This window comes from Meles meles, chromosome 5, assembly GCF_922984935.1.
Source record: "Meles meles chromosome 5, mMelMel3.1 paternal haplotype, whole genome shotgun sequence".
Taxonomy (NCBI): Eukaryota; Metazoa; Chordata; class Mammalia; order Carnivora; family Mustelidae; genus Meles; species Meles meles.
Window position 1 is genome coordinate 121795027 of NC_060070.1, and position 20466 is coordinate 121815492.

General features: G+C 58.5%; 1 protein-coding gene across 5 annotated transcripts in view; it reads left to right on the plus strand.

Moving 5' to 3' along the window:
- The window catches only part of COL11A2 (collagen type XI alpha 2 chain), a 30338-nt gene extending 11833 nt beyond the window's left edge, over positions 1 to 18505 (plus strand). For all 5 annotated transcript variants that reach the window (XM_046004543.1, XM_046004542.1, XM_046004545.1 and 2 more), the window contains 57 exons: positions 50 to 91; positions 318 to 380; positions 720 to 794; positions 1272 to 1358; positions 1823 to 1879; positions 2241 to 2294; positions 2382 to 2435; positions 2530 to 2583; positions 2771 to 2824; positions 3027 to 3080; positions 3163 to 3207; positions 3314 to 3367; positions 3790 to 3834; positions 4010 to 4063; positions 4252 to 4296; positions 4437 to 4490; positions 4738 to 4782; positions 5018 to 5071; positions 5197 to 5241; positions 5451 to 5504; positions 5837 to 5944; positions 6925 to 6978; positions 7283 to 7336; positions 7434 to 7478; positions 7565 to 7618; positions 7745 to 7789; positions 7930 to 7983; positions 8076 to 8129; positions 8340 to 8393; positions 8752 to 8859; positions 9009 to 9098; positions 9251 to 9304; positions 9528 to 9635; positions 9777 to 9884; positions 10027 to 10080; positions 10182 to 10235; positions 10448 to 10555; positions 10740 to 10793; positions 11033 to 11086; positions 11283 to 11336; positions 11497 to 11550; positions 11889 to 11996; positions 12391 to 12444; positions 12637 to 12690; positions 12813 to 12866; positions 13463 to 13516; positions 13781 to 13888; positions 14002 to 14055; positions 14212 to 14265; positions 14531 to 14638; positions 14789 to 14842; positions 15147 to 15182; positions 15377 to 15430; positions 15549 to 15816; positions 16392 to 16504; positions 16833 to 17039; positions 17792 to 18505. In XM_046004543.1, coding sequence (XP_045860499.1) covers positions 50 to 91; positions 318 to 380; positions 720 to 794; positions 1272 to 1358; positions 1823 to 1879; positions 2241 to 2294; positions 2382 to 2435; positions 2530 to 2583; positions 2771 to 2824; positions 3027 to 3080; positions 3163 to 3207; positions 3314 to 3367; positions 3790 to 3834; positions 4010 to 4063; positions 4252 to 4296; positions 4437 to 4490; positions 4738 to 4782; positions 5018 to 5071; positions 5197 to 5241; positions 5451 to 5504; positions 5837 to 5944; positions 6925 to 6978; positions 7283 to 7336; positions 7434 to 7478; positions 7565 to 7618; positions 7745 to 7789; positions 7930 to 7983; positions 8076 to 8129; positions 8340 to 8393; positions 8752 to 8859; positions 9009 to 9098; positions 9251 to 9304; positions 9528 to 9635; positions 9777 to 9884; positions 10027 to 10080; positions 10182 to 10235; positions 10448 to 10555; positions 10740 to 10793; positions 11033 to 11086; positions 11283 to 11336; positions 11497 to 11550; positions 11889 to 11996; positions 12391 to 12444; positions 12637 to 12690; positions 12813 to 12866; positions 13463 to 13516; positions 13781 to 13888; positions 14002 to 14055; positions 14212 to 14265; positions 14531 to 14638; positions 14789 to 14842; positions 15147 to 15182; positions 15377 to 15430; positions 15549 to 15816; positions 16392 to 16504; positions 16833 to 17039; positions 17792 to 17932 — 4032 coding nt within the window. In that variant the 3' untranslated portion in view covers positions 17933 to 18505. The remainder of the gene's footprint in view (positions 1 to 49; positions 92 to 317; positions 381 to 719; positions 795 to 1271; positions 1359 to 1822; positions 1880 to 2240; positions 2295 to 2381; positions 2436 to 2529; positions 2584 to 2770; positions 2825 to 3026; positions 3081 to 3162; positions 3208 to 3313; positions 3368 to 3789; positions 3835 to 4009; positions 4064 to 4251; positions 4297 to 4436; positions 4491 to 4737; positions 4783 to 5017; positions 5072 to 5196; positions 5242 to 5450; positions 5505 to 5836; positions 5945 to 6924; positions 6979 to 7282; positions 7337 to 7433; positions 7479 to 7564; positions 7619 to 7744; positions 7790 to 7929; positions 7984 to 8075; positions 8130 to 8339; positions 8394 to 8751; positions 8860 to 9008; positions 9099 to 9250; positions 9305 to 9527; positions 9636 to 9776; positions 9885 to 10026; positions 10081 to 10181; positions 10236 to 10447; positions 10556 to 10739; positions 10794 to 11032; positions 11087 to 11282; positions 11337 to 11496; positions 11551 to 11888; positions 11997 to 12390; positions 12445 to 12636; positions 12691 to 12812; positions 12867 to 13462; positions 13517 to 13780; positions 13889 to 14001; positions 14056 to 14211; positions 14266 to 14530; positions 14639 to 14788; positions 14843 to 15146; positions 15183 to 15376; positions 15431 to 15548; positions 15817 to 16391; positions 16505 to 16832; positions 17040 to 17791) is intronic.
- The last annotated feature ends 1961 nt before the right edge of the window (positions 18506 to 20466 follow it).

The window sequence follows — 20466 nt, forward strand, 5'->3', positions numbered from 1 at the left end:
TAGGGGTGCTAGCATTGTAGCCTCTGACTTTCGACCTTTGGTTCTACAGGGTATGCTAGTAGAGGGGCCTCCTGGCCCAGAAGGCCCTGCGGTAAGTGTAGCTGTGACCCATTAGCCTCTATTCTCTTCTCAGAGACCCTTCTACACACTCACCTGTGTCTTTCCCACATATGCCCAGGCCTCCTTCTCAGAACTCTGCAGAGTCCTTCCAAAGCTTCCCAGATCCTCATATCTCTTTTGTAGAGACCACCCCTCAGCCACATACCCCTCTTCTATCTGAATGCCCATACCTGACCCACTCCTTTTTTGTTCCTCAGGGGTTGATTGGTCCCCCTGGCATCCAGGGCAACCCAGGCCCAGTTGGAGACCCCGGTGAGAGGGTAAGGGAGTAGTGCGTGCGCGTGCGTGTGTGTCTATGTGTGTTCAGAGGACTGTAGAGGAGCCTCTAGTACCCAACAGGGGCGCCAAGCCAAGTAATTCCTCATTAAATGGCTGATTAATGAACAAGGGGTTGGTGTGCTCCCCAACACCCAGAAGAGAGGACAGGCTCTGGTTAGGGAGGGGAGTAATCTGGTATCTCACCCTTATTTTTCTGTATGAGGGTAGGACGGTTCAGGAAAGATATAGGGAAGTTTATATTCTGTAGAGGGTTTCACAGTGATGCCATGACCCTAACATTCCCTAACTATCCACCTATCCTCATTTTCTCCCTATTCTAGGGCCCCCCTGGCCGAGCAGGGCTCCCTGGATCGGATGGGGCCCCTGGCCCTCCTGGCACATCTCTCATGCTCCCGGTGAGTTGTCTTCTGGGCTTTGGAATGGGAGAGGCAGGGGAAACTGTTCTGTTACCAAGAACCAGAAGACCAGGAAAGCTAAGGAGGAGTCTTGAAAGACCATCAACACAAAGAGATTGATCTTTGAGGTGGATGGACTAGGGCCTCATTAGAGGACCTAGAACCAAACATGGATTGTCTAGAGCTTGGCAGAAAATCCACATTTCAGGGACGCTGGAAACAAAGGAGAGTTTTTCTGGAGGAAAATTCCAGAAGACAGGAGTGGGGTAGGGGGCAGGGAGACAGGAGTAGAGTTTCTGAAAACCTATACATGATTATCTGAAAACCTTCCACGGGAGACACTGGAGGAGGGCATGGGGCAGGGGGTGTCTCTGCACCTGGGAAAAGGGGAGAAGTGCTGGATGAAGCCTTTGACCGGGAGGGTCACATGAGTTTCCTGGAAGAGAATATGGACCTTTCTTTCTCTCTACCCCTCAGTTCCGGTTTGGCAGTGGTGGGGGTGACAAGGGCCCTGTGGTGGCAGCCCAGGAGGCTCAGGCCCAGGCTATTCTGCAGCAGGCACGGGTACGTAAGGGTGGAGGGGATGTTGGTGAAGGGATGGGTATGGAGGGCAAGTGGACTTTAGGAGGAGTTGGAAGGGTAGGTTGGAGTAAATGTGGGGCAGAGTAAGGTCTGGTTGGTCTGGGGCTGAAAGGGTTGGGGAGAATACAAGGCAATGGAATGAGAATTAAGAGTGGAAAGCTGAGGGGCACCTGGGTGGCTCAGTGCGTTAAGCCTCTGCCTTTGGCTCAGGTTATGATCTCAGGGTTCTGGGATCGAGCCCCACATCGGGTTCTCTGCTCAGCAGGGCGCTTGCTTCCCGCCCCCGTCTCTGCCTGCCTCTCTGCCTACTGGTGATCTCTCTGTCAAATAAATAGTAAAATCTTAAAAAAAAAAAAGAGTGGAAAGCTGAATTTGGAGCATGTACTGGGGTTGGGAGTTCTCCTGATGCCTCTTCCTCAGCTCTGCTGTGTCCCTTGCTTCCCTAGCTGGCGCTCCGGGGACCCCCTGGCCCCATGGGATACACAGGCCGCCCTGGACCCTTGGTGAGTTTGTTTGATATTGGGGTAGAGAGTTCTTTATTTGTGTGTGTGGGTATGGATAATTCTGGAAAGGGACCAAGTTAAAAGTTATTTTGCAGGGCACCTGGGTGGCTCAGTTGGTTGGGCGACTGCCTTCGGCTCAGGTCATGATCCCGGAGTCCTGGGATCGAGTCCCGCATTGAGCTCCCAGCTCCTTGGGGAGTCTGCTTCTCCCTCTGACCTTCTCCCCTCTCATGCTCTCTCATGCTCTCTCTCAAATAAATAAAATCTTTTAAAAAAAGTTATTTTGCTACTTTTGGGGAGGGCTTTGAAGTCATTGTTGGGTGTGTCCTTCAACATAGCCGCTCTCTCTCCTCTGTCCCAGGGACAACCTGGGAGTCCTGGCCTGAAGGGAGAATCCGGAGACCTAGGACCTCAGGTGACAAGCCCCACCCATCTGATACCCCATCCAGTGCCTCCGTTTCTGTCTGTGCTCTTTAACCCTGCCCTGACTCTCTCTCACCAGGGCCCCAGAGGACCTCAGGGTCTCACAGGCCCTCCTGGCAAGGCTGGGCGAAGGGTGAGTGGGGGTGTGGTGGGTGTGGGTGGGAGACAGGACTCAGAGTGTAGGGGACTATGCCTCTGTTTGCTCTGACACTTCCTTTGCACCCCAGGGCCGAGCAGGCGCTGATGGAGCCCGAGGGATGCCTGGAGAACCTGGAGTGAAGGTGACAGGCCTGGGTCCCTCTCTGATGCCTGTGACTTCCAGCCCCATCTAAGCTCATTTGTTTTCTGGGGATGACCAAGTTCCCAAAGTTTCCCCATGAAGTGGCACCTCCCCACTCAGGACACAGGAGGGAGGGATGAGGAGGGAAAAGAGCTAGGACCTCACCTGGGCTGCCCCTCTTCCCCTAGGGTGACCGAGGTTTTGATGGACTCCCAGGGCTCCCTGGGGAGAAGGGACACCGGGTGAGTATATTGGGGATAGTGCATTGTGATGAGGGTGTAGGCCGTCTGTGGTGAGGTGGGAGGAATAGGGAGCACAAGGCAAGGGAGGGAGGCTGAGGGTCCCAGCAGGAGCTCAATGGATGAAACCGGTTGGTTAATTGAAGACGGTCAGTGTTTGTGCTGGGGGCTCTGAGGCCCCTCTTACCTGGTCCCCATTTTCCAGGGTGATACTGGTGCCCAGGGCCTTCCTGGACCCCCTGGTGAGGATGGAGAGCGGGTAAGTATTGTGGTCAGGGCAGGGGGTCAGTATGGGAGAAGTGTGAAGGGTGAGGCTGTTTCATCATGTCCTCCTCCTCCAGGGAGATGATGGGGAGATTGGGCCTCGGGGACTGCCTGGAGAGTCGGTGAGTGACTAGGGGGCCAGTGGTAGAGCTCTGGGGATACCAGACACAAAAGGCACACATTATCTCTTGCCCATGCATGTCATTTCTCCCCCTCACCTGATTGCAGGGACCTCGAGGTCTCCTTGGCCCTAAAGGCCCACCTGGTATTCCTGGACCCCCGGTATGTGACTGTCCCTGACTTCTGACCCTGACCTCACCCCCTGACCCTTCCAACTCTCCACCCTTCCTAGCTGCCTCTCTTCCCCCACCTCCGGTTCCCCCTCCTTGGGCCCACCTCGCTCTGCTCCGGCCTTTAATCCCAGGTGCCCTTGCAGTGTCCTATGGTACAGTCCACCAAAGGCTCTGAGCATAGCTTTAAAAAAATCTTCAAGAAAAACAAAACAAAACCCCGCAAACCCACAGACCCATAGACCTACGCCCTGTGGATCTGGGCTGGCTATGTTTGCTTAGGTTTGGGATGGATTGGAGGTCTGACCAACAGGAGGCTTCCCTGTCCCACCCTCTGGAATGGCTGGGCCTCCCAGAAACCACAGGTCCTTCCAAGGCCCAGCCCAGCCTGCTCAAGCCCCTCTCATGTTTCAGGGAGTCCGAGGCATGGATGGTCCCCATGGTCCCAAAGGGAGCTTGGTGAGTCATGGGTATGGAGAACCTCAGCCAAGGTCCTGTTTCCTTGGTGACCATTTTGATGCCCTGCCTGCTTCTGGTTCTTGTGCTCTGCTGTCCCAGCTAGGACTCAGCTCTCCACCCTCAGTCTGTCCCGTCAGCATCTTCTTTTGACCTCCGCCTGGTTGCTTGTTTCTAGGGACCCCAGGGAGAGCCAGGACCTCCCGGACAACAGGGCACTCCTGGAACCCAGGTGAGTTGTCCTGTCCAACCCCTCCCCATCTTTAACAAGGGCTTCCTGGGCTTCCACAGAGGGTCAGACCCTGGATGAAAATTAAGGGTCTCAAACTCCAGTGCTCATACTCCGAATGGGGATGCTGGCTACAGGAGAGAGCAGCCCACCCCTGTGGGGCCCTGTGACTTCTCTCTCTCTCTGTGTAGGGTCTCCCCGGGCCCCAGGGTGCCATTGGGCCTCATGGAGAGAAGGTAAGTGACTAAGTGATTGGGTGACAGGGGATGGGCTGGAGAGGTTGGTTGTAGGGAGAGCCTTCACTGTGTGGCTAGGACTTCAGCCACGGTCTGATCTGATCCCTCTCGTGACCCTCTACCTCCTCCTCTCCCTGCAGGGTCCTCGAGGGAAACCAGGGCTCCCTGGCATGCCTGGCTCCGATGGGCCTCCGGTGAGTGGATCCACACCTCTTAATCCAAATTCCACTTGACCCTCCATCCCAGTGAATGACCTCTAAGTGCGTTTGGTAACTATCCACACGGTGTGTCCCTCACACTGGGAGGTCACTGGTCATGCCTGCCCCCGGTCAGTTGGCTTCATTAGGGTCACAAGGGGAAGTGGGATTACAGAGGGGAAGGGAGGGATGCAGGGAAGGTGACAGTGGCCAGTGGTCACATTCTCCTCCCCCCTACCCCCAGGGTCACCCTGGAAAGGAAGGTCCTCCTGGAACCAAAGGAAACCAGGTGAGATCTTCCATACCTGCTTTCACCCGGAGGGAGTTTCCACCCAGACTCTGGGGCCCCAAAGTCCTTGGGTTTTCCCTGTCTTACCATTCGTGTGGCTCTGAAATAGTCTCGGTCCCATGCCCTGTATCCCTATCCAGACTCCACTGTTGTTTGTACTGTTTCTTCCACGCCCTGAGGCCTCCACAGTCACACACTGAGACCCCTTTTTAGATACCTTTCTTTCTTCTTCCAGGGCCCATCTGGACCTCAGGGTCCTCTAGGATACCCAGGCCCTCGAGGTGTCAAGGTAATGGACAGCCAGGGTGGGAGATAAAGGACTGTGGTCAGGGGAGCCAGCTGGGGTCTCAGGAACTCGATCCTTCCACTCCAACCTCCGTCCCTGATCTGTCTCTGTCTGCCTTCTAATTCCAGGGTGTGGATGGAATTCGTGGTCTGAAGGGTCATAAGGGTGAAAAGGTGAGAGAGGCGCCCCAGCCTCCCAGCACCTCCACCCTGCCCTGCACCACCCCTTCTGCCCAGCTCTTGCCCCACTTCCTTCCCTCCAGCCTGTGCTGTGCTGCTCTCCAGCTCCGAAATCCACCCTTCCGCCATGTTTTCTGAAATGCTCCATTTGACCTCCTGACCCCCTATCATCTCTGGTGACCTCTCACCCCCATCTTTCTCAGGGCGAGGACGGCTTTCCCGGGTTCAAAGGGGACATGGGCGTGAAAGGTGACAGGGTGAGTAGAAACCCACACATTGGTCCCCCCAACCCGAAGTCCTGATGTTCCTCCATGTTGGAGCCCCCAGTCACCGGCCTGTTTCCTGAAACCCCAGACTCTCCATCTCCAGGGTTCTTCTCCCTTGGAGCCTGACCCTGGCAGGATGGCAACCTGCACAGTCTGCGTCCTACCAGCCTGATAGTTGCAGTGTTCTCTCTGTCCCTGTGGGGCTCCCTGTCCTGCAGTAGTTTCTGGGACCCTACTCAGCCTCACCGGGGCCCACCTCTCCTCTTGGGGCCCAGCCCACACCCCCAGTCCCTGACACTTACCTCTTCGACTGTCTTACCCAGGGAGAGGTTGGAGTTCCTGGTTCTAGGGGAGAAGATGGTCCCGAGGGGCCGAAGGGACGCACTGGACCCACTGGAGACCCTGGCCCCCCCGGGCTCATGGGTGAAAAGGTGACAGGGGACGTGGAGGAGATGAGGGCCTGAGCACTGGGATCAGGATGGGCTTGGGGGTGCCCACAGCTGGAGTCAATGAGTCATTTGAAGACCACGATACGTTAATTATGCTCCTCTCTGTAGAAGGCACCCCCTGGCCACTGACAGTTGGGGGTGAGGTGGGGATATGTAAAGAGTCAAGGAAAAGTCCCTGTTGGGAGAGTTTACGTGGCATAGAGGTAGGGACAAGGCATGAGGCTGGCATAAGGAATGTAGGTACAAGGCAGAAGGAAAATGTGTCCAGATTAGAGCAGCGGGAATTACAAGAAGGGAGAGTCAAACAGTCAGAGGAGGTGACCTACAGAGCTAATCTCCATGCTCTCACCGAGGGCCAGCCCTGCGCCTGCTCGTCCTAAGCCCTGGGCCGCAGAGAGCATTCACTGCGAAAAGTAAAGATGCTTGTTCATACCACAGCTGGTTGTGAGCATGGCCTGCGTTTGAGCCTAGGCAGGCCGGCCAGCTTCTAATTTCTGCTTCACCGCTGGCTGAGCACAGCAGGCCCTGAAGCACCAGGAGGAAGGGGTGCATGTCAGGAGGGTTTGGGGTGGTGCAGACACGGGTCCGGGGGCAGAGGCCATCCTGAGTGTGGTGTGTGAACCTGCAAGGGGACTGGTCTCAGGGGTGCAGGGAGTGTGTGCTGGGGAAGGGGAGCTGAGGTTGGGAGGTAGGCAGGGGCTAGATCACGGAACTCCACAGAGCCGTGGGTTTAAAGGCGCAGAGGATGCAGGATCCCAGCCCCAGAGCTGGGGAATATCCACTCTTAGGAAGGATGGAGGACAAAAGGCAGGCAGTCTGTGGAACAGGAGAGGAGGGGCTGGGGCTTGGAGGTTTGCTGGGGAGGCTTGCTGGGTGGGCGCTGGTTCCTGTCTCTGGGGCTTGGGTCTCCAGGGTTGGTGTGGTGTCTGATTCCTTCCCAACTGCTCCCTGTCTCTCCGCAGGGCAAGCTGGGTGTTCCTGGTCTGCCTGGCTACCCTGGACGCCAGGGTCCCAAGGTGATATTATGCCCCATTTGTGCCCCTTTTCTTCTTCCCTTCTCTGACCCCTGATTCTAGGAAGCATAGACTGACAGGACAGTGGTGGAGGACCCTAGAGTGAACGTAGCTCAACCCCATTCTACAGATGAGGAAACAGAGGCAGTCACTGGGGGTGCAGGTGGTGTGTCCAAGGCCACCTAGTTCTTAGAAGAGCCCAGGCCTCCCACCCTGCTGCCTCCGTCACCTCTCCTGACCCCCACTGGCTCTTCTAGGGCCTCTGTTCTCGTGACATCTCAATTTTCTCCTTCTCCATCCTCACCAGGGATCCCTGGGATTTCCTGGTTTTCCTGGTGCCAGTGGAGAGAAGGGAGCCCGGGTAAGCTGGGGGAACGGCAGGGGTGCAGAGGGCAGGGCTGCCCTACGGGTGGGATCGCGCCTTTGGTGATGTGTTGCTTCTGCTTCCTTCCCACCAGGGCCTGTCGGGGAAGTCAGGGCCTCGGGGAGAGCGGGGCCCCACGGTGAGTGCGGGGGGGGGGCAGACTGTGGCTCAAGATCCCAAGAGGTGCATTTGGGTTTTTCTGACAGCTCCCTTCCCCCTCTCTAGGGTCCACGGGGTCAGCGGGGACCCCGAGGTGCCACAGGAAAGTCTGGCGCTAAGGTTAGTGGTCTTGGCAGGACTCCATCTACCATCTGCCCCTTAGCCCGGCTCCCGGTTGACTCCTCTGACCTCCAGCGGAGCTAGAAGGCAGCACCTCTTCCCCTCTGACTCTCTTCCTCCCAACAGGGAACATCAGGTGGTGATGGCCCCCATGGGCCCCCCGGAGAAAGGGTGAGTATGGCTTGAGTCTCCTGTTCTCCAGTGCTCCCCAGGGAGCCTGAGTGGAACCCTCGCCCTCTCTCCCTGGGTAGGGGGCCGGGGAATATGCACCCCATGCCTATTCTCCTCATTCAACCTGGCTCTGTCTTTAGGGTCTCCCTGGACCTCAAGGCCCCAATGGATTTCCTGGCCCCAAAGGACCTCCGGTAAGTTGACCTCTGACCCACTTGGGTTCTGTGAATCCTTCTCCATTCTCCTTCCCATCCCAGCGTTCACCTGATGCCTGAACCCCTTCTAGGGTCCCCCTGGGAAGGACGGGCTGCCAGGACACCCAGGCCAGAGAGGGGAAGTGGTAAGTAATGCCCCTGGCTCCCCAGACCTTCCAGGACTATCTGGTAGGCCCACCATGGAGATTCTTCTGGCAAAGGGATTGTCCTGGTGCTGCTCAGACCCGTGGCCAAGGACTCCGTGGTGACTCTGCCCTTCCTCCAGGAACCTGGGGTCCATCCCACAGTGTCTGTGCTTGACATGCCTTAACTGCTCTCTCCTCTTCCTCTCTCAGGGTTTCCAAGGGAAGACTGGCCCCCCTGGCCCTCCAGGGGTGGTGGGACCTCAGGTATGGCTGCCCTCTGAGGAGGGTAGACCCCAGACCCTGAAGTTAGTTTGTCTGATCCTCTTCTCCCTTTTTCCGATCACATGCCCCAGCCCCTTTGGAGCAGGATCCCGACTGGGCCAGTTCTCATCTCGTGTCCCAAAGGGGCAGCTCCCCAGTGGGGACGCGGGGTGGTGCAGTTACCCCAGACTGGGGAACTACACTCCAGTGTAGTGGCCTAGGAGAGCCCCAGGAATTCCCCACTAGCTTTGGGGTGGGGATAAATGGCATCCAGAGGGGTCATTTTAGGATGGCAGGGTGGCCTCTTTGGGCAGGGAGTGGGGCAGAGGGTCAGCTTGGAGTCTTTCTGTCTCTTTCTTAGGGAGCAGCAGGAGAAACTGGGCCCATGGGGGAGAGAGGTCACCCGGGCCCCCCAGGCCCCCCGGGAGAGCAGGGACTGACTGGAACAGCTGGAAAAGAAGGAACAAAGGTCAGTAAAGGGTCGGGCAGAGGGGAACTTGGGAGATCAGGGTTGGGGTGCTAAAGGGAATAGATAGTTGGGGATTTGAGAAAAGCCAGAGATCTCTCTGTCTAATCCGGGAGCATGGCTGTGGCTCATGACCTTTCATTTCATCTTAGGGTGACCCTGGTCCTCCAGGGGCTCCAGGGAAGGATGGACCGGCTGGTCTGAGGGGCTTCCCAGGAGAGAGAGGCCTCCCCGGCACTGCTGTGAGTGAGAGCTCAGTCCCCCGCAAGTCACCTGGCATCCTGGAGTCGCTCAGTGTCACCCCCACACCCATTTCTCCAAGTCTGCCTCCCCTTCCCTCATCCTTCCCTGCCTTCCCCACTCACATCTGTGACTCCCAATCTCTGGTTCTCAGGGTGGATCCGGCTTGAAGGGAAATGAAGGTCCAGCGGGTCCCCCTGGCCCTGCAGTGAGTCTGGGGGACCTGAGGGGTGGGAGGGAGGAGCCAGGAAAGAGTGGGTGAGGAGGAATGAAGAGGGGCATCCAGATCTAGGCAGGGCTGTGGGACTGGGCAGAGGGAGTCTAGGATCTGCCATTGTGTATTCAATTTGGGGCTCTTCTCCTAGGAACCATGTTCAGGGCTTCTCTGGTGTGGGTGGGCTGTGGTGGTCTGACTCCATTTCCTGTCTCAGGGCTCCCCTGGGGAGCGAGGTGCAGCAGGATCGGGGGGACCCATTGGCCCCCCGGGGCGCCCAGGCCCACAGGGTCCCCCTGGAGCCGCAGGAGAGAAAGGTGTCCCGGTGAGTGTGGGGTCCCTGGGGAGAGACACTGGGGAGGGGTCTGCGAGTTGTGAGCTGCTGGGCTCCAGAGAGTTCCTTGTGAGGGTGTTGGAGAAGGGAGGGTCATCTCCGGCTCATGACTCCTTTCTTCTTTTCTTCCAGGGTGAGAAGGGCCCCATTGGTCCAACTGGCCGAGATGGGGTGCAGGGTCCTGTGGGGCTTCCTGGTCCTGCTGGACCCCCCGGTGTGGCAGGAGAGGATGGAGACAAGGTGTGGGAACCTACAGACCCTGGGCCCAATCTTTCCAGATGAGATTGCTGGTCTACGCATGCCTCCCGTCCCCATCCCTGTCTTTCCCTCCTTGTCCCACCTGGGTCTTTTCTCTAATATCTCGTCTGTCTTGTCTCCATAGGGTGAGGTAGGAGACCCCGGACAGAAGGGCACTAAAGGGAATAAGGGTGAACATGTAAGTGACTGTGACTTTTGACTTCTGATCTCTGGCCTTTAGCCTTGTTTCCACCTGGTCTCTCCCTGTCTTGTTGTCTCTGACTCTCCTTTTCCCCGCAGGGCCCTCCTGGACCCCCTGGACCCCTTGGTCCTGTGGGGCAGCCTGGAGCCGCGGTGAGTGACTGATGCCCCTTCTGCTCCCCTCCCTGCCCCGCCAGGGGCGCTGGCAACTTCTAGTCTGCCCTCAGTTCCCATTCACACTTGGAGTTGAGCTGGGGAGTGAGGGCTCTGGACCTGGTGCCCAGCTTGGTGTGGAGTTTGTGAGTACAGAACTCCTGACCCATGACCATCTCTGTGTCCTTGTCCCTGCCCTCCCTCCACCTCAGGGAGCAGATGGGGAGCCCGGAGCTCGGGGACCCCAGGGACACTTTGGAGCCAAAGGTGATGAAGGAACGAGAGGATTCAATGGGCCCCCGGGACCCATTGGCCTACAGGTGAGTTGGGGGGAGTAGAGGCAGGGGCTGAGAGGTGGGGTCAGGATGGGTCTGCTGACCAGCCCCTGCTGCTGAGGGCTGGGGGACATGTGGGATCGGAGGGAGGGGCACTGGAGGCTAAGTGTGCCTGGAGCTGTTCTCTGTGGGTTGGTCATCCTGGTCTGTGCTGTGTACCCCTGCACAGGGTTTGCCAGGCCCCTCGGGTGAGAAGGGAGAAACAGGAGATGTGGGCCCTATGGTGAGAGTGACCCCACTGACCCCCTGGCCCCAACCCCACCTGCTAGTCTCTCCCCCTCCTTCCAGCACTCCCAGCATCCCTGCTTCCTGCATGCTGCTTCCTGGTGGGACTGCCCCCCTCCCCTGAAACCCCCACCCCCACCCTAGGATGTCAACCTCACCCGACCCCCTGGCATTCCAGTGTGCCTAATGCTCTTCCTTTCTCTTCCCTTCCCCATCTCTGCTCTCTGTTTTCCCCAGGGACCACCCGGCCCCCCAGGACCTCGAGGCCCAGCCGGACCCAACGGAGCTGATGTGAGTCCTCTCAGATCATTGTGGCCAGTCTTGCCTCCCTTTCCCCAGATAATAAACTCTAGTCTCATCTCAGCTGCCATGAGAAGTCGCCAGCCCTGGAAGGCCTCCCTTTGTCTCACCGCTGTGACCTTGGGGTGCTCATTCAGGGTCTACCCTCTCCCTTAAGCAATGACTCCTACTTCTGCTCCTCTTCCAGGGTCCGCAAGGTCCCCCAGGAGGTGTTGGGAACCTAGGTCCCCCTGGAGAGAAGGTAACTGGGAAGGGAGTGAATGAAGGGACTTGTCTTGGGGAAGGGTATGGGGGTTGGACTTCTGCCAGCTTTGGTTGGGGTTGGGGCAAAAGAGAATGAAATATGGGGAATATCAAGATTTTGGGGGGAAAGGAGGTTTTTGAACCCAATGTCCTTGCAGGGGGAGCCGGGAGAGTCAGGCTCTCCAGGGGTCCAGGGTGAGCCCGGTGTCAAGGTGAGTGAGATCTCTGAGGCCTTGCTCCCTAATCCCCATCACCCTCCTCAACCCCAGCCCCTGTTACTGCGACCTCCCAGAGCTGGAGCTCCTCTACAGCCCAGGAGCCTGTGTTCCTAACACTCTGTGAGGCTGGACCCCTGGGTCTGAATGAGCCCCATGCTCTTTCTTCAGAGGGAAGGAGGGACCGGAGGACTCCCTATGGGCTTGACTTTCTGTGAGCATCCTGCTTCACTGAGGGGGTGGAGGGGGGGCTGAAGGTGTCTTGGAAGCAGGGGCTGCATCCTTGATCTTCGAGACCCTTTTGGGACCATCCATACCCTCTACTCATCCTTCAGGGCCCACGTGGGGAGCGTGGGGAGAAAGGAGAGTCGGGGCAACCAGGAGAGGCAGGACCACCAGGGCCTAAAGGCCCCACCGGTGATGATGGCCCCAAAGGGAACCCTGTGAGTTAAGGGGAGGGGCTGGGAAGAGGGTTCTGTGAATGAGAGACCTGGGAATAGGGGTGTGTGTGAGTGGGAGGGTCTTGGAGTAGGGGGAACCCAGGAATGGGGGGTACTTGGGTGGAAGACTGGAGTGAGGTCTCCTGGCAGGGATGTATAAAATCCATGGCAGGGGGTGAAATCCAGAGAGAGAAAGTGAGAGATACCTTCTAATTAATTCCCTGAAAGCATCAGAAAGCATGCAGCACATGAGGTAGGGAAAAGAGAGTGCCAGGGTGTGCGGTTGGGCACCAGGGGCACCGGCTGGAGAGGGAGAGTGTAGCATGTGCTCTGAGCGTCTATGTTGGCTCTGGGTAGGGTTAGGGGGTGGTGAGCTTGACCCTGTTCTCTGCATTAGGGTCCTGTTGGTTTTCCTGGTGATCCTGGCCCTCCTGGAGAAGGTGGCCCTCGGGTGAGTCTGCTTGTGGGAGGGGAAGGGAGATAGAGGGTGGGTTCCTGTACGGGCCTTCGTGCGGCTGACTGGCTTGAGTGTGGGAAGCTGGGGGTAGGGCAGGGCAGGCAGAGGGATGGAAAGATTGGCAGTTTTGGGGGTTTTGACGCCAGCCAGGTTGGGGCAACCCCTGACCTTGCTGCATCCCTGCAGGGCCAGGATGGTGCGAAGGGTGACCGAGGAGAGGATGGCGAGCCAGGACAGCCTGTGAGTGACCAGTGACCCATCCCTCCACTACAAAGCCCAAGCCTTCAGGCCCGTTACCCCCTTTTTAAGCCCCATTCCATTGGCTGGAGGCTAAACACTCATCCACCCCTGTCCCTCCCTAGGGATCCCCTGGTCCCACTGGGGAGAATGGACCCCCTGGACCACTTGGAAAGCGGGTAAGTGAGGTGGACATCCGGGACCTTGAGGGGCAGCCCTTGGCCGGGTGGATAGGAGATGGGGGCAGTGGAGATGGGATGGGCAGGGAGGTGCCTGGGGGAGGGGTGTATGTGTGTGGACATTTGTATTTGTAAGTGTGCCGTGTATAAGGGAGTATGTCTGTTCCTGGGCTTTGCTATGTATGTTCTTGCCGGGGTGTGGGGGGTGGTACCCCTCAACTGGTCAGAATGGATGCTGGAGGAAAGGGCTAGCTTTCCTGGAGGGTCCCTGCTGGGCCACGGATTAACCCTCTATTTGCTGGGGTAGAAGGTGTGTGGATGGTAGACGGTGTGCAGGCAGGTGGCTCTTCGCCGAATACACGGAACTCCTCGGTATTTTAACAACCAGTACAGCTGTGTACCAGCTCGTCTGGGAATCAGCTTCTGCAACTCTGTTGGTGCATGCATGCGTGTGTGTGTGTGTGTGTGTGTGTGGGTGCATGCGCACGCGGGCAAGCACACGCACAGGCTCATGGTCTCCGGAGCCAGGAGGACAGGACGGGGAAGCAGCTGAGCCTGGTAACTCATTGACTTTTCCTTCCTGTCTCCACCTGCAGGGTCCTGCTGGCACCCCTGGTCCTGAGGGGCGGCAAGGAGAGAAGGGAGCCAAGGTGAGGGAGAGGCCATCCCAGATGCTGGAATATTCCCCCCATCTTCTGGCACCTCTGCTTCCTCAGATTCCTCTCTCCAGATGTCTACCACATATTGAGCCTCTTGTCTCGAGGGGGGTTCCCTATCCTTATTCCTGTTTCTGCTCTAGGGCTCCTGGGGTTTGGTCCCTCCTCTCTGCCTCATCCTTTCCACATTGGACCCCCTACCTCCACCCCTACCCCTTTCCTCTGCCCTTTAACACTCATTCCTTGTATATGTTTCAGGGGGATCCTGGTGCTGTGGGTGCCCCAGGGAAGACAGGCCCTGTGGGTCCAGCAGGCCCAGCAGGGAAACCTGGTCCTGATGGTCTAAGGGGACTCCCGGGCTCAGTGGTGAGTCATGGAGTGGAGCGGCTTGGCTGGGGGTAGGAGGGGTCAGGGGCCTTTGGAGGGGTGCCCATGTGGGGACGGTTCTCCTGATCTCTCTGGTCCCCTTGAATCTGCAGGGTCAGCAAGGCCGTCCTGGGGCCACAGGCCAGGCGGGACCTCCAGGTCCTCTGGTGAGTGACTCTGGATTGGGTGGGGTGGGTGGGGTGAGGCTGGCGGTGCTCTTGGGCAGTGGGCATCCAGCTGAAGCCCTGGAGGAGGTGGGACATGGCTCTGGGGAGAGCTCGGTCCCACCTTTCCATGGATGAGTGACTTCAATCTCCCCACAGGGACCCCCGGGACTTCCTGGCCTGCGAGGTGATGTTGGAGCCAAGGGTGAGAAGGTGAGTGACAGACCTGCGGTGGGTATCTCCCCTTACCCTCAGCCCGGAGTCCTGTGGGGGCCCCGAGTGTCCACCGCTGTGCTTCAGGCTCCAACACCAAGTGTCTGGGGTCCTTGCTCAGTGAGGGCTGTTCACAGGCCCTGCTCTGTCCTCAGCCCCCTGCCCGAGTCTCTCCTGTCATTTGGGCTCTGACCCCTGTGGGCTCCTCCTTCTGCATCCGTGTGTCTCCTTTCTGCTTCCCCCTGACCACCTGTCCCTTCTTCAGGGTCACCCAGGTCTCATCGGGCTGATTGGGCCCCCTGGGGAGCAGGGAGAGAAGGGTGACCGGGGACTTCCTGGCCCTCAGGGCTCTGCTGGACAGAAGGGAGAGACGGTGAGGACGTGGTCCTGAAAGGTCTGGGAGGATGAGCGTGGGGATTCGTGGTGGGGGTGGGGAGGGTGGAGGTGGAGACTCAGCTGGGGGTGGGGGGTGAGGAGGGGTGTGGAGGGGGACCCAGTTGAACCATGCCCTTTTCCTTCCTAGGGTATCCCCGGAGCATCTGGCCCTATTGGTCCTGGAGGGCCTCCCGGCCTCCCCGTGAGTACCCCATCTGTTCCTCACTAAATCCCCTAAACCCTACTGCTCCCCCTCCATAATCCCCCAATGGCATCCATGGCAACCACCAGCCAAGCAGAACAGGCCTCAGTGTCCTCCATATGTCCTTACACAGTGTCTCCTCCCCCATCCTTCCAGGGCCTCCGGAATGTCCCCGTGTTCCCTCAGGCCTGCCCCTCCTATAGTAAAGCCAGGGTCCTGTGGACTCATGACTTTGCCTCTCCATTCCTCCTTGGCCCACTCCTCCCCCGTGGTGACCATCTCTTTCCTCTTCCTCATTTCCCAGGGACCTGCTGGCCCCAAGGGAGCCAAAGGAGCCACAGTGAGTGACCCCCAGCCAGCTCTGAGCTCTGCCCCCTTCCCCCAGCCAGACTTGACACTTCCTCTCCAGGGCAAGCATGCTCCCTCCAGCAGAGCTGCTCATTCCCAGCCTAGAGACTGACTTGACCCTTCTGCGGCCTTGACTGCATGCATGAGCCCTTGATTCCTCCATGAGCTCATTTACTCCCTCGGCAGGGCCCAGCTGGACCCAAGGGAGAGAAGGGCGTTCAGGGTCCTCCAGGACACCCGGTGAGTTGCAAATCAGGGCCTGCCTCTGTCTCGACCTCTGCCTCTCTTTCTCTGAGTTTCTTGGCTTCCACCTCCTATCCGCTTGTCTCTCACCCTCTCCATCCTTCCCTCCACCCAGGGCCCCCCCGGCGAGGTGATCCAGCCCCTGCCCATCCAGATGCCCAAGAAGACTCGGCGCTCCGTGGACGGAAGCCGCCTGATGCAGGAGGATGAAGCCCTGCCGACTGGGGGGGCTCCAGGCAGTGCGGGGGGGCTGGAGGAGATCTTTGGCTCCCTCGACTCCTTGCGGGAGGAGATTGAGCAGATGAGGCGGCCGACAGGGACCCAGGACAGCCCCGCTCGCACCTGCCAGGACCTGAAGCTCTGCCACCCGGAGCTGCCCGACGGTCAGTGCCAGCCTCAGGAGACGGCGTCACAACAGGATGAAAAGCAGAGTGGATGCAGGGACTTCTTGGGGGAAGGCGTGGGATGGGGGTGAGGGTCGAGGGGCCTGGACCGGCAGCTCTTCACCAACTAGGTGGAGAGTTTTTCAACATTTGACAACGGATCTGGTCCTCCCAGTGCAGACCGGCTCAAGATCAGCCTGCTGCCTGCAAGAAGTGACAAACACACACACGTGTACACACATGCTTGCATTTACACAGACGGGCACGCGTGCGAATCTACCACCACATATTGTACGACGTGAGGTGTCAGTGCTCCTGCCCCCTCCGTCGGGGGCCTGGGTGTGCCGCTGCGGGGAAGGGTGCCATAGGCAGGCAGGGGTGTAAGGTGGTGATGGGGCATGAAGTAGGGCGGGCAGTGTTGTGGGATTCCAGGGGACAGTGGGACCTGGAGACTGAGGGCATGGGGTGGGGAGGGTGGGGGTTTGGAGCAGTGGGGTAGGAGTGGGAAGGGAGGCAAGGGCGTCTTGGGTCCCGCCTGTGGGGACCCTGACCCTTCCCTCTCCCTCGCCCAACAGGAGAGTACTGGGTGGACCCCAACCAGGGCTGTGCTCGGGATGCCTTCCGGGTTTTCTGCAACTTTACAGCCGGAGGGGAAACATGTGTGACACCCAGGGATGATGTCACGCAAGTGAGGGCTGCCCCCCCCCCCGCCCCACTCGCAGTCCCAGGGGCTTCTGGGTTTCTGTGACAGGCGCCCTGGCACTATGCCCCTTCTTTCCTTAGCTCTTCCATTCTTACCACCAGCCCGCTGCCTCTTCCCTCGACAACCTTAGACAAAGCTTGCCTTCTGTTTACCCTCAGTCAGTCCCGGCTTCCTGCTCTGGTCCCTCATTTCCCTCAGCCCTTTCTGCCCACCCGTTCCCTGCCCATGACCCCAGCCCTGGGGACCCCGCTTCTGTAGATGCTCTGCCAACCCTGCTCCATCTGCCCCTCACCACCAGCCTCTCTCCCGCCAGTTCTCTTACGTCGACTCAGAAGGCTCCCCAGTCGGTGTGGTGCAGCTCACCTTCCTGCGGCTGCTCAGTGTCTCAGCCCATCAGGATGTCTCCTACCCCTGCTCTGGGATGGCCCAAGGCGGTCCCCTGAAGCTTCGGGGAGCCAATGAGGATGAGCTGAGCCTGGAGACTAGCCCCTACGTCAAGGAATTCAGAGACGGCTGTCAGGTGGGAAGCAGGAAGAGCTGGATCAGGGTGCATCCCTGAGTCAGGCTGCAGGAAGACTCTTTGGGCAGAGGCACCCAGGAAGAGCAGGAGGCTCTAGCTTCTTGGTGTCAGATAGACCTGAGGGGGCGCTGATGGCAAGGAGAGTGGGAAGGATGGAAGGTGGGGTTCACCTCTGTGCGCACACCAGCATCACCCAGAGTGAGTCACGCAGGCTGGTGCATACATTCACACAGGCTGTCGGATGGAGGCACGTAGAGGTGCAAATCACCCCTGCCCCGTGAAGGCACAGGAGCACACACAGATACCCACAGAATGTGCATACACCCCTGGCGCTGTCTGGACAGGGTCACACACGCACGCACGGGGATTCGTGCCGATGTTATCACGCGGTTACACTGCAGACATGTTTACACACCCCTGTGGAGTCACGCCGACTCACACAACCACCCCAGGGGGACAGTCTCAAAGACAACCCACAGACTGGCTCGTGAGCACCTGTACATGTGTGCACCGTGTGCACACATACACACACACACATCTCCCCAGCTTTCCCAACCCCAACTCTGGAAGACATTTGAGGCAGAAAATCTAGCAAGTCTGACCACGTGACAGGGATTGGGAGGAACAGCATCTTAGGGCCCTCAGAGGAGAGGCGAGCCTGGTACCAAGCCTGGGAGATCTGTGGGGGGAGGGTGTGTGCACGTGCCCCTCCACCACGCCGACTGCTCCCTCTCTCTTGTCTTCCCCTCAAGACGCAGCAAGGCCGGACGGTGCTGGAGGTGCGGACACCCGTGCTGGAGCAGCTACCAGTGCTGGATGCCTCCTTCTCAGACCTGGGGGCCCCCCCTCGGCGGGGAGGGGTGCTGCTGGGGCCTGTCTGCTTCATGGGCTAGGACCTGCTCAGTCTAACCCCATGCACCGAAACCAGGCCCACCTGGAATCCCACAGCGTTAGCTCTGTGCCGCCTCCCAAGAGGGCTCCTCACCATCTAGGGGGCTTTGGGCCAGGGCACCGAGAGCCCCCAGTCAGGGGCAGACCAGGGGAGGGGTAAAGCGTGAGCCGGGTGCCCCAGGGGAGGGGTGGCATCTGGGGTTCTTGGCCCTCCCACCTGGAGCCCATGACCTGTTAGACAGCTGGGACCCTTATTTAAAACTCACCTCCCAACCACCCCCAAACAAGTGGAAGAGAAGAGAAAGGACACTGTGTATTTTGTATTTAAAAGTAATTATATTAATTATTTAAAGAGTGGAGAACAAAAGAACAAAAAAAGATAAAGAGAGAAACACCAACAAAAATTAGCGGACTTTGGAGACCCTCTCCGAGGGTGAGCCCTGGCCCCCTCCTCCTTGCCTCAGGGCTTTCCTCAGTGACTGTGGGGGGACATTTTCATGCCAAACCCCACCTCCCTCACAGCCCGTCTGTAGCACCCACTGTGAATGTTGGAATATATGGTCTCCTTTGCCTCAGGGTCTGACTCTCTGCCCAGGGTGGGGCTTCCTCTGCTCCACCTTCCAGGTGTTGGGCTCCCTGACCCACACGCTGTCTGTCTCTCACTTGGTCTGGGGCTTGCAGGAACTGCCTGCAACTTCGGGAGCGGGCCACACCCCCCCAGGGTGGGGGGAAACAGAAGTGTGAGGGGTGAGAGCAGGGCCTGTATTCAGCACTGTTGAAATATGGAAATTCGTCCTTATCAGCTCGTCAATCCCATGGCTCTGAGCCCCCCAGTATCCCACTGCCTTCCTGGCCACCCTGGTCCCACCCCTGAGCACTCCTCACCTTCGCTGATCCTGCTATGGAAGGGTTAATGTGTGGCGTCTGGATGGAAGGGACTCCCAGGACCTTGTCTAGCCCTACGACCAGTGTCCTTTCTGACTGACGGTTAAATAATGTGATCTTCCGGGGTGCGTGTGTGTGGTGCTTGTTATTTCAACCCTCTCCCCAGACCCCGACCTGTACCCCTCTTTGCTGGCTGAGGCTTTCCCAGAAATGGAAGGGTTCATCCCTTTCCCCAGAGGGCCTGTCCTTTAGGGGTGTCAAGGCCCAGAAAGAGTTCATGAAACCTGGCTGACAAGTCCAGACTCACTAACTGATCTCCCAGTGACGTTGCGTGGGGAGACAGGGTTCCCGTGGGACATGGGTGCTGGATTGTTTTTGGGTGAGGGGTGTGCCTGTCTTCCTTGTGTTCAGATCAAACACGACCTTTCCGCACCCCCATTTCCCATCTTTAGGGACCTCAGGGGTGGAAGGGGGCCTCACAAGGTCTAGTCTAAACTCTTTGCAAATGAGGAGACTGAGGCTCACGTCCAAGACAATGTTAACTGCCCCCCCCCACACACACACACTCTTCCGGGCTGTGGGTGTGGTCGAAGGCTACCCACACCTGCCAGTATTACCGCTATCCCCGTCCAGGCTTCTCTTTGTGTCAAGTGCACAGTCCTCTCCCATCGCGTGCTGTTCCGCCCCCACTTCTTCCCTAGCGGCCCCTCTCAAGGCTTACTCAGAAGCTCTGTGCCTTCTGGGTCCTGGGTAGGGCCCTTCTGTTCAGGGCGGCAGCTCGGCCAGGCGTCCCTAACTAGCCTCCCCACCTCTCTTGGGGCTTCCCATCCTCATACAGCATTTCCTGGCTCTCTCCAGTCCTGGCAGTAGAATAAAACCTTACTCCAGGGCCTTCTCGTAATCAGGACACCCCTTCTTCGCTGGACGCGTGGCTGCGGGTGTCCGAGTGCGAGTGGATCCGTGCGCGCGTGCGGGCAGCCGCAACCGCCCCCAACAGGCGGGCTGGGGAGGGACCCCGAGTACCGGGAAGCAGCGTCCCGCCCCTCCCGATGGATCCCCGACGGCACAGCTTTGATCGTTGTCCCCTCCCGAGGACAGAATTCCTTTCTCTGAAAGCCTAGAGTGGTGGAGCTAGCTCTTGGTTGATCGAAGGAAGCTTTCTTATGGGATCTAGAAGCCCAGCCTGGCATCGATGGCGGGCAGGAAAACCTTTTGCAGGTGAAAACAAACTCCCATCCCCCCCAAAACAAACTCTGCTCCGCGCGCATCTCTCCACCTCTGCTGCCCCCTGGTGCCGGCGCCAAGACCTTGGCCCGCCAAAGGGCAAGCGGAATAAGACATCTTAACTTGCTGCCCCTTCCTTCGTCACCCCCCACCCCCCCGCCGCGCAACCACCACTCTCCTAACCCAAGAGGAGGCTGAATGGAGGGGAACCCCACTGATCTCGTCTTTTCGGGGCCAGGCAGTGGATGGGTTTTGGGGATCACTCACGCCCTCCGTCTTCATCTTCAAGTCTCGAAGGCTTCGGGCTGCCCCCTCCACTTTCTCCTGGGCCTCAGCTCAAGGGAAGATGCAGCCTAAATAGATCCTTGCCCACACCCACTCCCAGCCAAGCTGGGCCAGAGCTGAGGCTTCTCCAGGCCCTCTCTGC